Source organism: Lipotes vexillifer, unplaced genomic scaffold, assembly GCF_000442215.2.
Source record: "Lipotes vexillifer unplaced genomic scaffold, Lipotes_vexillifer_v1.1 scaffold178, whole genome shotgun sequence".
In the NCBI taxonomy this organism is placed as follows: Eukaryota; Metazoa; Chordata; class Mammalia; order Artiodactyla; family Lipotidae; genus Lipotes; species Lipotes vexillifer.
The window spans coordinates 4854434-4869500 of record NW_006775603.1 but is presented as its reverse complement, the minus strand read 5'-3'; the positions used below and the strand labels follow the sequence as shown (position 1 = coordinate 4869500).

Below are 15067 nucleotides of genomic sequence, written 5' to 3'. Positions count from 1 at the left end.
AAAAAAAAAATTTGTGGTGAAATCTATATTCAGTCATTACATTAGTATGCCTATGCAGATATTGTACCAAACTGTGCATTGTGGTATACTTTGATTATATTTCCTTTCTCACTTTCCTCCTCAAATTAGTAATTGTCTTTTTTTCATTTGCTTAATTCTTTTTTACTTTTATTGCTGAACCTTCCCGCACTATCCAATGGCCGGCCAATGCAATTTTTCACAAAGTCAATGATATCAGATAATCTACTGTTTCCATTATTTTCTTGGAGCTATCGAGCCAGAGATTTCCATTCTCCTTTGTAGAGCTGTCTAGGTTTTTGCACAGCTGTCATCATTGGACTTTCCTTCACTGCCATCCCAGGAACATGTTTCTCTTGAGCTGGAGTCCTGTTTCCTGGATGACGTCCTCTGTTTTTATTTACTCCCTTGTTTACTTTGGGGCACATCTCCAGTATTCATATCTCTTATCCTCAAGACTTCTTCATGTAAAATTTTGGAAACTGTTGTTAACCTCATTTTCCAGATGAAGAAATTGAGGTTCATGTAGTGTAAATAACTTACCTAAGGTTAATTAGCTGGTAAGTGGTACACAAGGAATTCAAATCCCAGACACTCTGGCTCAGACTCCATGTTCTTAACCACTGGATGTAATGCCACAGTGGTAGCAGCCATTCAAAACAGCTGTGCAGGAGTATTTACGTACATGTTATGGCTTAAGGCCTGTATCCAAAAGCTACAGCACAGAACAAATGGCAGTCTTATCAACTTACTTAAGCATATTTATTCTAAATACTGTTTGTTTAATTAGGACCCTCTGATTTAAACAGAGATATTTGGAACATAAAAGTATTCACATTTACCGATTCCTTGACATAAATGTAAGGTGTGTGGGGAGACACACACACATACATATATATACAGATACCTGACTAACCAGAACAAAGTCTTAAATAAAAACTCATCTTTGAGGATAGAGATACATTTGGGCTCTGGAGTCAGACTGCCAGGCTTGAATCCTGATTCTCTTTTTACCAGTTGTCACTTAACTCCCTATCAAATTTTCACATTCTATGTCTGTAAAGTAGGGATATCATACAATCTGCTTCAAAGTATGTTGGGAGGATTAAATGGTAGCATAAGTACCTACAGCTAGGTGGAAAGTGTTCACTAAATATTAATTATTATAGTGTTTTTATATAATTCAGTGCTCATTGTTTTTCCTTTTATTTGTCAGATGTGACATCTATATTTCACATATCCTTATAAATGCAGAGACAAATAGATGCATAATCCTCAATTTAGAAAAAAGTATCTAAAGGTTTTTGTTCCATGTGGGCTTGCCCTTCTCTACTTCTCTATTTTTCCATTCTCCATTTCTCCCAAAGGAAAATGTTCTTAAACATTTATGATAAGGGGAACTCTACCTTTGTATTAGAATAACAATGCTCTTACATGCTACCTACCTCAGAAAAACAAATTCACAGGACATATTCCAAGTTCATGAATAAATCATATGAAGGGACAACATGTTGCAGAAATAATTGCGAATAGCTAGACTATCTGATTAATAAGCAGGACCTGGCCAGCATACAATGAAAAATACACAGTTCTTTTGCGTCTCATTACTTAGTCTCTCCGTAGTGGGTTGCATTGCTGCCACCTTGTGGTCAGATAAAATTTTCAAAAGCAGAATATTGACACAGTAAAGATGGATGAACAGTGAAAATAGTCCTCTTCTTATATGTTCTTTAAAAATCTATCAAGTACACATAATTATAAATGTTTCATGCTAAAATTTCCATTTCCAATTTAAAATTTAAAAAAAGTAAAGGCAAAATATGTCTCTGAGCATTGGTCACACTGATAATCCTTGAATTTATCACTAGTGTTTCTGTGGTTATTCAATGTGTCTGTTTCAGTTTCCTCATCTGAAGAACAGGGTAGGGGGTTGCGGCGGGGGAGGGTGATGGATCAGCAGGACTGAAGGGACAGCAGTGGCCCATTTCCAATCCTAAACGATTTGGGCAGTGTGGATTTTAAAATGGTGCTTTGGAGAAATATGCAAACCTCCCTAAATCCTCTAAATGTCATTTGATAGAATACAATAGCAATGACTTTTTAATGTGCAAAAATCTCCTTCCTTGTAACTCTCTGGGGGAGGTGGGAGGAAATTTCTGAGTCCACCAAGTACAGGAATGGCTATCTAGGGTTTATCAGAAAATGCATTTTAAAAAGGATATGTAAGAAAATTTTATCTTCTTTAGGTTATTTTGGTGAGTATTCTTTAAAATGACTCTTAAATACTAATGGTTATGCTGTTTAGCAATTTACATTTCATTAGACTGATATGATTCTCGCCAAACACATAAAGAGAACCTGGGCTAAGGAACTCAAGAGCACAGAGATAAGATTTTTATCTGGCACTGCATATACAAAGCATTGGTGTACCTTAAGCTGTGGAAATGCACAGTAGAAAAAGTAGCAGAATCACCCAGGTGAACGCACAGGAGTTTTTGGAAAGCTGTACAGCATCTACATCCTGTTCCATTTAACTCCCTCCTGTTTCTAGCTATTCTAGGACAGCGAAGCTGGCTATTACCTCCCCAACTGATGCTGATTTAAGCTAAGCTATGGGAAATGTCACGTGTTTCTGGGCCCATTGCCTCTTAGCTCACAAATTCTTTGGAAGGGGCTGAAGGATTCACACTATTTTATTTAGAACTATGAATATGTTAACCATAGAGAGAGAACCTTATGTACAAAGGTGGTATAGAACCGTGGAAAGCATGTAAAGTCAAAATAATGACAAACTTCCCAACCTTCAGTTCATGAAATGTGGCAAACCTATGTAAATCTGTAATGATGCTTTTGCAAACTGTGCCCTACAAATATAAGGCATTATGTTATAATAATATATATTACTCAGCTAAGTCATAATAGTAACAGGAAGTAAATCAGTAAATTGGTGAGGGATTTATCCACTATTTGTCTTATCTTAATAGAGGCTGATTTTATTACAGATTTTATAATATTCATTTATGAATATTAATGATATATGTATATTTTATAGTATTTTGAGTTTGGCTTACATTTCATATCCACAATATGAACCAGCCTGATTTTCGTATATAAACAAATAAATACCTCTTACCAAGAAAGAGGCCATGAATAAATTATTTGGTCTTCAAAGATTCAAGTAAAAACACAAAGATAAGTTTTTTAAATGGATACATCTGTTATTTTTTCCCAAGGATATTATTTGGTTTGAAATAATATCTTACATATTATATCAAAAGGGAGCACCTTGGATTCATTTTACAGATGATAGTCAAGGCAGAGAAATCTCACCCTAAGGTACAATGTCAAGCCAAACAGAGGAAATCTGCCCAAGAACATTACTATTCATTATGGATTACTTCCATTAAGTGTAACTGTAAGATGAAAGACTGCTAAACTGGAGGAATCTTACAAAATAATAATATTTCATTAATAATAGTCTTAAAAATAAATTTTATTTACAAAATAAATTAATTTCTTTACCTTTAGTTAAATTATTTCACTTTAAAGGGAGTGAGCCTAAAAAAGGGAGGGAATTTTAGAAATGTAAAAACATAATGGAATAATTTTCATTAACAAAAATTAAGATAAAAAACCATGAAAAGATTTTATTGATGAAATATTTAGTCATTATATACAAAGAAACAATAAGAACTGATGACAATATTTATTTTTTAATCCATGAGTAATAAAGGGAAGAATAAGATCTATAGAAAATCAGACCTGAATCTCCATGCCATACATTTTAAAAAACAAACAAGCAACAACCACCAATAACAGGTAGCTACTTCCTTTTTGAACTCATGTGGGAGAAAGAAGATGGAAAAATCTACTTCCTCTTCAACTCATTTGTTTTTCTTATTATGCTTAAAGGAATCTTTTTTCTCCCTCTCTTAGGATCAGATGTTTAAGGAGCTACTTACATGTGATGCATCTCATCTTCTGCAAGATTTAGACACATACTTAGGGGAAAAAGAGTGGTTTATTGGTAACTCTGTGAGTATGTTTTACATCTTAAAATACAAGCATATACATATATGGATAAACCAAAAACTTTATAAAAATGTATTGAAAAAAGTGTTACTCGTAGGGAGGGAGTAGGTTAGAGAGCAGGGACAAAAGCTAAACTTCTTTGAATAAAACTTTTTCAGTGGAGTTAACTCTGGAAACATGAACTAAAATATTTTATATAATTATATAACAACAAAAACATTTAAAAAAGCTATCACTGACAAACTAAAGCAAAGTGAAACAAATGAACTTGTGTCAAATTGGTGCACAGGTTACGTGGAGAAGTACCTGTGGACTCTATTAGTGAAACACTATCTTAAGAAACATCGTCATTTTTTTTTTTTTTTTTTTTTGCGGTACGTGGGCCTCTCACTGTTGTGGCCTCTCCCGTGTGGAGCACAGGCTCCGGACGTGCAGGCTCAGCGGCCATGGCTCATGGGCCCAGCCACTCCGCAGCATGTGGGATCCTCCCGGACCGGGACACGAACCTGCGTCCCCTGCATCGGCAGGCGGACTCCCAACCACTGTGCCACCAGGGAAGCCCAAAACATCGTCATTTTTAAAAACACAGTGATTTGACTATACATCTCATTATAGATATTTTCTCAGGACAAAAAAATAATAATTGTACACCAGTTTCAGTTCACGATGTACTTTTTCTTAAGGTAAAGACAACAAGCATTTTGTGTCTCTTTTTCTCGAAAAAATGACCAATCTAGTTGTTCTGGCCACCCCTTGGACCCAGATTCTGGTCTCTAAATACTAAAACTAACCAGAACTTCTTGGAGAAATAGCTCATTCTCAGTTTGGGACAGGAAACGTAAAACATGAGCCGGGAATACTTTGACATAATAGAACCAAATAAATTATCACAACCCGCCCCCCGCAACAACACCAGAGTTGTGTCAGAACGACCTAGCAGTCAACTTGTAGAGGCTCTCACTGGCCAAAGATGAGAAAATTCAAGCCACAATAAGAATATTAACTGCAATGGATTGAAACAAATCAAAATGAATGAATCCATGAGTTTATGACAACCACCATCACCAAATACACAAACACACACACACACACCCCTCAAAACCAAAGCTTCATTGGTGACTTTTAGAAGATGTTATGGAGCCAAATTATTACAAATTTTCATTGACTTATGATGGGATTATGTCCCAATAAATCCATTGTAAATTGAAAATATTGTAAGTCAAAAAATACACCCAACCTACTAAGTATCATAGCTTAGCCTAGCCCACCTTAAATTTGCTCAGAACACTTACATTAGCCAACAGTTGGGCAAAATAATCTAACACAAAGCCTTTATAATAAAGTGTTGAATATCTCACGTAATTTATTGAATATTGTAGTGAAAGTAAAAGACAGAATGGTTGTATGGGTATAGAATGATTGTAAGTGTATTAGTTGTATACCCTCCTGATTATGTGGTTCACTGCCACTGCCCAGCATCATGAGAGAGTACCATACAGCATATCACTAACCTGGGAAAAGATCAAACTTCAAAATTCAAAGTGCGGTTTCTACTGAACATGTGTCACTTTTGCACCATGGTAAAGTCAAAAAATTGTAAGTTGAACCATCATAAGCCAGAGACTGTCTGTATTCCGAAAACTGTTAAAAAAGTTGAGGGGTTTGAATAAAGCATTTATCGTGCCATTCCTATGCCAATTATACCTCAAGATAAAAAAATTGATGGACAAAGTTTGCCTACATAAAGGTACTCTAGCTAATAAGTAAGGAAAGAGGACTTCCCTGGTGGTCCAGTGGTTAAGAATCTGCCTGCCAGTGCAGGGGATACAGGTCTGATCCCTGATCTGGGAAAATCCCACATGTCGCAGAGCAACTAAGCCCATGCAGTGCGCCACAACTACTGGAGCCTGTGCACCGCAACTACTGAGCCACGTGCTCTGGGGCCCTTGTGCTGCAACTACTGAGCCCGCATGCTGCAACTACTAAAGCCTGCATGCCTAGAACCCATGTCCACAACAAGAGAAGCCACCCCAATGAGAAGCCTGCGCACCACAACCTAGGGTAGCCCCTGCTCGCCGCAACTGGAGAAGCCCAAGTGCCGCACGGAGACCCAGCGCAGCCAATAAATAAATAAACAAACAAACAAACAAACAAGGAGAGTTTAAAATAAATCATCACCATTTTCCAACCCATGATGAATCAATGGATCTAAGCAATGACTATCAACAATTGTTAATATCACAAAAAAGGAGAGAACCAGATATTACGGGCCTACTGACAGAGGAGTGCACTGCCACCTATGAAGTAGTCTTGCCAAGAGAAAAATCAAATCTAAATCTGATTTAGAAGCCGTGGTAAGTTGGGGTCCCTGCTTTCAAGGAGACTCCATTCTAGGAGACAAGATACTGCTTTTTGACATGCTCTTGTGACTTATTTTAATCACTGTCTGCTGAGTCCTGAGGAGACAGAGAAGCAAACTTGCCATATCTTTTATGTTCCTTTCTCTGCCCTTATTGATTGAACAATTTCTAAGAATGTAAAATATTTTTTTCCTTCTGCTTTTTCTTAAAATTCCTTTGTAACCTATCTCCTAACCCCATCTCTTAGTGCTCTCTCCCTTCCTCAAAGTGTCCCAAACACTCTGGTGTTTTGTTTTTTCCTCGGACACAAGTCATACTCCCACCTAAGAGCCTTTACACTTGCTCCTCCTTCTGCCTGAAATGTTTAATCCCCAAATCACTGCATGTCTGGATCTTTTTTCATCATTCAAGACTTAGCTTAAATGTCCCCTCTTAAAGGACTTCTCTCCCTGATCACTTGAGAATCCCTCTCATCACTCTACTTTGTCTATATCACCTTTATCACTTTACGATTTTTTTTGTTTTAATTGAAGTATAGTTGATGTACAATATTATGTCACCGGTGTACAATATAGTGATTCAAAATTTTAAAGATTATACTCCATTTATAGTTATTATAAAATATTCGTTATATTCCCCATGGTGTACAATATATCATTATAGCTTATTTTATACATAATAGTTTTTATCTCTTAATCACCTACTCCTATATTGCCCCTCCCCCTTCCCTCTTCCCACTGATAACCACTAGTTTGTTCTCTATTATCTGTGAGTGTGCTTCTTTTTTGTTATATTCACTAGTCTGTGGTATTTTTTAGATTCTGCATATAAGTGATATCATACAGTATTTGTCTTTCTCGGTCAGACTTATTTCACTTAGCATAATATACTCCAAGTCCATCCATGTTGCTGCAAATGGCAAAATTTCATTCTTTTTATGGCCAAGTAGTATTCCATTTATATGTATACCACATCTTCTTTATCCATTCATCAGTTGATGGACAGGTTGCTTAGGTTGCTTCCTTATCTTGGCAATTGCAAATAAAGCTGGTATGAACATTGGGGTGAATGTATTTTTTCAGATGAGAGCTTTCATCTTTTCCAGATATGTACCCAGGAGGGGAATTGCTGGGTCATATGGTAGTTCTATTTTTAGTTTTTTGACAAACTTCCCTACTGTTTTCCACAGTGACTGCTCCAATTTACATTCCCACCAACAGTGTAGGAGGGTTCCCTTTTCCTTTTTCTCCACATCCTCGCCAACATTTGTTATTGTGTTCTTTTTGATGATAGCCATTTTGACAGGTGTGAGATGACATCTCATTGTGGTTTTGATTTGCATTTCCCTGATACTTAGTGATGTTGGGCATGTTTTCATGTGCCTGTTGGCCATCTCCATGTCCTCTTTGGAAAAATGTCTATTCAGTTCTTCTGCCCATTTTTTAATTGTCTTTTTGTAATTAAATTGTATGAACTGTTTATATACATTGGATATTAACCCCTTATCAGTCATGTCATTTGCAAATATTTTCTCCCATTCAGTAGGTTCTTTTCATTTTGTCAATAGTTTCCTTTGCTGTGCAAAAGCTTTTACATTTAATTAGGTCCCATATTTTAATTTTGCTTTTATTTCCTCTGCTTTAGGAGACAGATCCAAAAGATATTGCTACGATTTATGTCAAAGTGTTATTCTGTCTATGTTTTCCTCTAGGAGTCTTATGGTTTCTGGTCTTACATTTATGTCTTTAATACATTTTATTTTTGTACATGGTGTTAGAGAATTTTTTTTTTTTTTTTTTTTTTCTTGCGTTATGCGGGCCTCTCACTGTCGTGGCCTCTCCCATTTGCGGAGCACAGGCTCCGGACGCGCAGGCCCAGCGGCCATGGCTCACGGGCCCAGCCGCTCCGCGGCACGTGGGATCCTCCCGAAACGGGGCATGAACCCGCGTCTCCTGCATCGGCAGGCGGACTCCCAAGCACTGCGCCACCAGGGAAGCCCTAGAGAATATTTTAATTTCATTCTTTTACATGTAGCTGTCCAGTTTTCCCAGACCCACTTATTGAAGTGACTGTCTTTTCTCTATTGTATATTCTTGCCTCCTTTGTTATAGATTAATTGGCCATAAGTGCGTGGGTTTATTTATGGGCTCTCTATTCTGTTCCATTGATCAATGTGTCTGTTTTTGTGCCAGTACCATACTGTTTTGATTACTGCAGCTTTGCACTATAGTCTAAAGCCAGAGCGTGTGATTCCTCCAGCTCTGTTCTTCTTTCTCAAGATAGTTTTAGCTATTCAGAGTCTTTTGTGTTTCCATACAAATTTTTAAATTATTTGTTCTAATTCTGTGAAAAATGCCTTGGTATTTTGAGAGGTTTTATTGAATCTGTAGATTGCCTTGGGTAATATGGTCATTGTAACAATATTAATTCTTCCATCCAAGAATATAGTATATCTTTCCATCTGTTTTTGTCATCTTCAATTTCATTTATCTCTTATGATCCTTTGTATATCTGTGATGATGGCTGTAGCTTCTTTTTCATTTCTGAGTCTATTGATTAGGGCCCTCTTCCTTTTTTTGTTGATAAATCTGGCTAAAGTTTTATCAGTTTTATCTTTTCAAAGAACTGGCTTAGTTTCATTGATCTTTTCTAATTTTTTTTGCCTCTATTTCATTTATTTCTGCTCTGATCTTTATCTGATTTTTTTCCTTCTACTAACTTTGGGTTTTGTTTGTTCTTTTCTCTAGCTCTTTTAGGTTCAAAGTTAGGTTGTTTGAGATTTTTCTTGTTTTCTGAGGTAAGCTTGTATTACTATAATCTTAGAACTGCTTTTTCTGCATCCCATAGGTTTTGGATTGTCGTGTTTTTGTTTTCATATATCACTAGGTACTTTTTGATTTCCTCAGTGATCCATTAGTTGTTTAGTAGCATATTGTTTAGCCTCCACGTTTGTGTTTTTTTGCAGCTTTTCTCTTCTAGTTGATTTCCTGCCTCAGCATTGTGGTCAGAAAGATGCTTGATATGATTTCAATTTTCTTAAATTTACCAAGGCTTGTTTTGTGGTCTAGCATGTGTTCTATCCTGGAGCACGTTTCATATGCACTTGGAAAAAATGTGTATTCTGCTGCTTTTGAATGGAATGCTCTATAAATATAAATTTCTCCTTTTATGTCTGTTAATATTTGCCTTATGTATTTAGGTGCTCCTATGTTGGGTGCATGGTGCATATATAGTTACAATTGTTATATCTTCTTATTGGATTGATCCCTTGATCAATATGTACTGTCTTTCTTTGTCTCTTGTTAACAGTCTTTACTTTTTAAATTTTTTGCTGTACGTGGGCCTCTCATCACTGTGGTCTCTCCCGTTGCGGAGCACAGGCTCCAGACGTGCAGGCTCAGCGGCCATGGCTCATGGGCCCAGGCACTCTGCGGCATGTGGGATTTTCCCGGACCAGGGCACGAACCCGTGTCCCCTGCATTGACAGGCAGACTCTCAGCCACTGCACCACCAGGGAAGCCCATAACAGTCTTTATTTTAAAGTCTGATATAACTATTGCTACTCTGGCTTTCTTTGGATTTCCATTTGCATGGAATATCTTTTGCCATCCCCACACTTTCAGTCTGTGTGTCTTTAGATCTGAAGTGAGTCTCTTGTAGGCAGCATATATATGAGTCTTGTTTTTGGATCCATTCAGCAACTCTGTATCTTTTGATTGGAGTATTTAGTCTATTTACATTTAAGGTAATTACTGATATGTATGTTCCTACTGTCATTTTTATCAATTGTTTTGGCATTGTTTTGGTAGGTCTTCCCCCTTTCTCTTTCTTTTCTCTTGTGATTTGATTACCATCTTTAGTGTTATGTTTGGATTCCATTTTTCTTTTCTATTATAGATTTTTTGTTTGTGATTACCATGAGGTTTTTATATAGCAGTCTCTCTGTATATATTTATGATTTTTTTAAGCTGTGATCTCTTAATTTCAAATGCATTTTAAGAACACTGCAATTGTTCTCTCCTTCCCTCATGATTACTGTTTTTGATATCATATTTTGCATCTAGTTGTTTTGTGTATCCCTCAACTGCTTATTGTGGACACTGATGATTTTACTACTTTTTTTTTTTTTTTAAGTTTTTTTTTTGGCCACACCCCACAGCATGTGGGATCTTAGTTCCCCTACCAGGGATCAAACCCGTGCCTCCTGCATTGGAAGGCAAGAGTCTTAACCACTGGACTCCCAGGGAAGTCCCCACTACTTTTGTCTTGTAACATTCCTACTAGCTTTGTGTGTGGATGATTTCCTACATTTATTGTATGTTTGAAACCAGTGAGCTTTTTCATTTTGTAATTTTCTTGTTTCTAGTTGTGTCCTTATCTTTTTTGCCTAGAGAATTTACTAACATTTGTTGTAAAGCTTGTTTGATGGGGCTAAACTCTTTTAGCTTTTGCTTGTCTGTAAAGCTTTTGATCTCTCCGTCAAATCGGAATGAGAGCTTGCTGGGGAGAATATTCTTGGTTATAGGTTTTTCCCTTTTATCACTATATATATATATATATATATATATATATAGGGGATTTATATATAATGTGTCCCTCCCTTCTGGCCTGCAGAGTTTCTGCTGAAAAATCATCTGACAGCCTTATGGGCATTTCCTTGTATGTTATTTTTCACTTTCTCTTTGCTGCTTTTAATATTTTCTTTATCCTTACTTTTTGTAATTTTAAATACAATGTCTCTTCGTGTGTTCCTCTTTGGGAACACACATCCTGTATGGTACTCTCTGTGCTTTCTGGACTTGGTAACTGTTTCCTTTCCCAGATTAGGGAATTTTTCAGCTCTTATGTTTTCAAATATGTTCTCAGCCCCCTTTTCTCTATCTTCTCCTTCTGGGACCCCTATAATGCGAATATTGATACTTGATGTTTTCCCAGAGGTCTCTTAAACTGTCCTCATTTTTCTTCATTCTTTTTTCTGTTCAGCATCAGTGATTTCCACTACTCAGTCTTCCACCTCATTGATCCATTCCTCTGTATCATTTAGTCTACTGTTTATTCCTTCTAGTGTATTCATTTTAGTTATTGTATTCTTTAGCTGTTTGGTTGTTCTTTATATTCAAACTCTTTGTTAAAAACTTCTAACTTCTCCGTGCATCGATTCTCCTTCTGAGTTCATTAATCATCTTTATGATCATTACTCTGAACTCTTTCTTGGGTAGATTGCTTATCTCCATTCATTTAGTTCTTCTGGGGTTTTATCTTGTTCCTTTGTCTGGAGCATGTTCCTCTGCTGCCTTATTTTGTCTAAGTTGCTATTTGTATTTTTATGTATCTGGTAGGTTACATTTCCCAAACTTGCTTTTTTTTTTTTTTTAAGTTTTTTTTTTGGCCACACCCCACAGCATGTGGGATCTTAGTTCCCCTACCAGGGATCAAACCCGTGCCTCCTGCATTGGAAGGCAAGAGTCTTAACCACTGGACTCCCAGGGAAGTCCCCACTACTTTTGTCTTGTAACATTCCTACTAGCTTTGTGTGTGGATGATTTCCTACATTTATTGTATGTTTGAAACCAGTGAGCTTTTTCATTTTGTAATTTTCTTGTTTCTAGTTGTGTCCTTATCTTTTTTGCCTAGAGAATTTACTAACATTTGTTGTAAAGCTTGTTTGATGGGGCTAAACTCTTTTAGCTTTTGCTTGTCTGTAAAGCTTTTGATCTCTCCGTCAAATCGGAATGAGAGCTTGCTGGGGAGAATATTCTTGGTTATAGGTTTTTCCCTTTTATCACTATATATATATATATATATATATATATATAGGGGATTTATATATAATGTGTCCCTCCCTTCTGGCCTGCAGAGTTTCTGCTGAAAAATCATCTGACAGCCTTATGGGCATTTCCTTGTATGTTATTTTTCACTTTCTCTTTGCTGCTTTTAATATTTTCTTTATCCTTACTTTTTGTAATTTTAAATACAATGTCTCTTCGTGTGTTCCTCTTTGGGAACACACATCCTGTATGGTACTCTCTGTGCTTTCTGGACTTGGTAACTGTTTCCTTTCCCAGATTAGGGAATTTTTCAGCTCTTATGTTTTCAAATATGTTCTCAGCCCCCTTTTCTCTATCTTCTCCTTCTGGGACCCCTATAATGCGAATATTGATACTTGATGTTTTCCCAGAGGTCTCTTAAACTGTCCTCATTTTTCTTCATTCTTTTTTCTGTTCAGCATCAGTGATTTCCACTACTCAGTCTTCCACCTCATTGATCCATTCCTCTGTATCATTTAGTCTACTGTTTATTCCTTCTAGTGTATTCATTTTAGTTATTGTATTCTTTAGCTGTTTGGTTGTTCTTTATATTCAAACTCTTTGTTAAAAACTTCTAACTTCTCCGTGCATCGATTCTCCTTCTGAGTTCATTAATCATCTTTATGATCATTACTCTGAACTCTTTCTTGGGTAGATTGCTTATCTCCATTCATTTAGTTCTTCTGGGGTTTTATCTTGTTCCTTTGTCTGGAGCATGTTCCTCTGCTGCCTTATTTTGTCTAAGTTGCTATTTGTATTTTTATGTATCTGGTAGGTTACATTTCCCAAACTTGGAGAACTGGCCTTCTGTAGGAGATGTCCTATGCGTCCCAGCAGGGCACTCCACTTTTGTCACCCAAGCTATATGCTCTAGGGTTTCCCCAGGAGGGCTGTGAGGGTCTTTCTGTTGTGGCCAGCAGGCTATGTGGGTGGTCTGGTAGGCTTGGTTTGTCCCTAGTCTTATTGGTTGCCAGGCCTTGCCTTGTATGGAGGCTGCTGGTTAGTGGGGCCTGGTCACAAGAGGGCTGAGTTCAGAACCCCAGGGGGTCCTGGGGCTAGTGCTGGCTCACTGGTGGATGGAGCTGGGATCCAGAAGACTCTGTGGCTGTTCCTGTCCACTGGTGGGTGAAGCTAGGTCCAGGGGTTGGTGCTGGACTATTGGCAGTCACAACTGGTCCTGGAATGTGGGAATCTTGCTGCAGGGCCCAGGGATCCTAGAGCTGGTGTCAGATTGCTGTGGAGGTGGGGAGGCAGCTCTTGGTACAGTTGGGTATGGGGTCTGGGGTGTCCCACAGCTTGTGTTGGCCTGCTAGTGGGCAGAGCCAGGGCCCAGCTGGTCCCAGGGCAGGGTCTGGCCTGCTGTGGGCAGCCTGGGTCCATAAGCTGTGGAATTGTGGTTTTCTTGCATCTGGTGTCTGCCTGCTGGTTGGATGAGTCTGGTCTAGAGGCTAATGCAGGCTTCCTGAGGGCAAGGCCAGCACCTGCCTATTGGTGGGTAGAGCTGGGTCTTGGCCCTCTAGTGGGAAGGGCCAGGTCTAGAGGCATGTCTCGAGTGGCTCTGGGCTCAGGAAGTCTTTAGGTAGCCTGTCTGTTGATGGGTGGGGCTGTGTCCCCACCCCCACCCCCACCCCCAGTTAGTTCTTTGGTCTGAGGCTCCCCAGCACTGTTGGCTACAGGCTGTTGGATGGGGCCAGGTCTTGGCACTCATGAGCTGGAGGGAGGATCCTACAATGGTGCCTACATGGTAGAAAGCTGCCAAATATGGCTGCTGCCAGTTTCTATGTCTCTAGTTTGAGCTGCAGCTGCCTCCTTGACTCTCTAAGACCAGCAAGTAGGTCAGGCCCCTATTAAATTGCTGCTTTTGCCCTGGGTCCTGGTGTGAGATTTTATGGGCACCCTTTAAGTGTGAAGTTTCTATTTCCCCTAGTTCTTTGGAACTCCCCAAATTAAGTCCTTCTGGTCTTCAAAGCCAAATGCTCTGGGGGTTTGTCTTCCTGGTGCAGGACCCCTGGGCTGGGGGGCCTGACATGGGGCTTAAAACTCTCACTACTATGGGAGAACCTCTGCAGTGTAAGTATTCTTGTTTGTGTATTGCCCACCTGGGGGTAAGGGACTGATTATATTGTGAGTCAGCTCCACCTACCCATCTCGTGTGGTTCCTTCTTTATGTCTTTAGCTGTAGAAGATCTTTTCTGGTAGATTCTGGTCTACTTCATCGATGGCTGTTCTGCAGACACTTGTGACTTTGGTGTGCCTGTAAGAGGAGGTGAGCTCAGGGCCTTTCTACTCTGCCATCTTGGCCGATCCCCTGTACCACACTTGATGTCTGTCTTCCTGCTTCTGAAGTAAAAGCTGCACCAGAGAAGGGGCTTGCATCACATCTTGCTCTCTAGTCAATCCCAGGAGCTAGACCTGTACAGGGCACATAGTAGGTACTCCATAAATATTTGTTGACTGAACTCTGAATCCTCTAACGAGTAGACTCTCCTAGTTGACAGGTGTTTAGTAAGCAAGTTCATAAAACACTAGAAATCAGCATTATTAAATTCCAAACAAAAGGCAAACTAAGAATAATCCATATTTAAACTTCATTCTTTGATTTATATGGAGGCAAAGTAATGTCATCCAGATTAGCATCTAGTCATAAAAGCACAAAACAAGTGTACAAATTAAAAAAAACAGGTATACAAGAGTAGGCCTATGCTGCCACCATCCTAATACTGTCCAGTGGCCAATCTTAGGGTTACACTAATGGTCAGACATGTCTTCAGATGTGATTCAATATAATGTATGCTAGCCAAAAATATGTAACTTGAAACTATGAACTCTCTAAAGATAACTTGCACGCTC

At 38.5% G+C, this 15067-nt stretch overlaps 1 protein-coding gene across 1 annotated transcript in view; it reads left to right on the top strand.

The window, feature by feature from the left end:
* HPGDS (hematopoietic prostaglandin D synthase) overlaps positions 1-15067 on the top strand; it is a 29566-nt gene that overhangs the window by 13767 nt on the left and 732 nt on the right. Inside the window, exon 4 of the mRNA XM_007450025.1 lies at positions 3955-4053. Within this exon, the coding sequence (XP_007450087.1) occupies positions 3955-4053 (99 nt within the window). The remainder of the gene's footprint in view (positions 1-3954; positions 4054-15067) is intronic.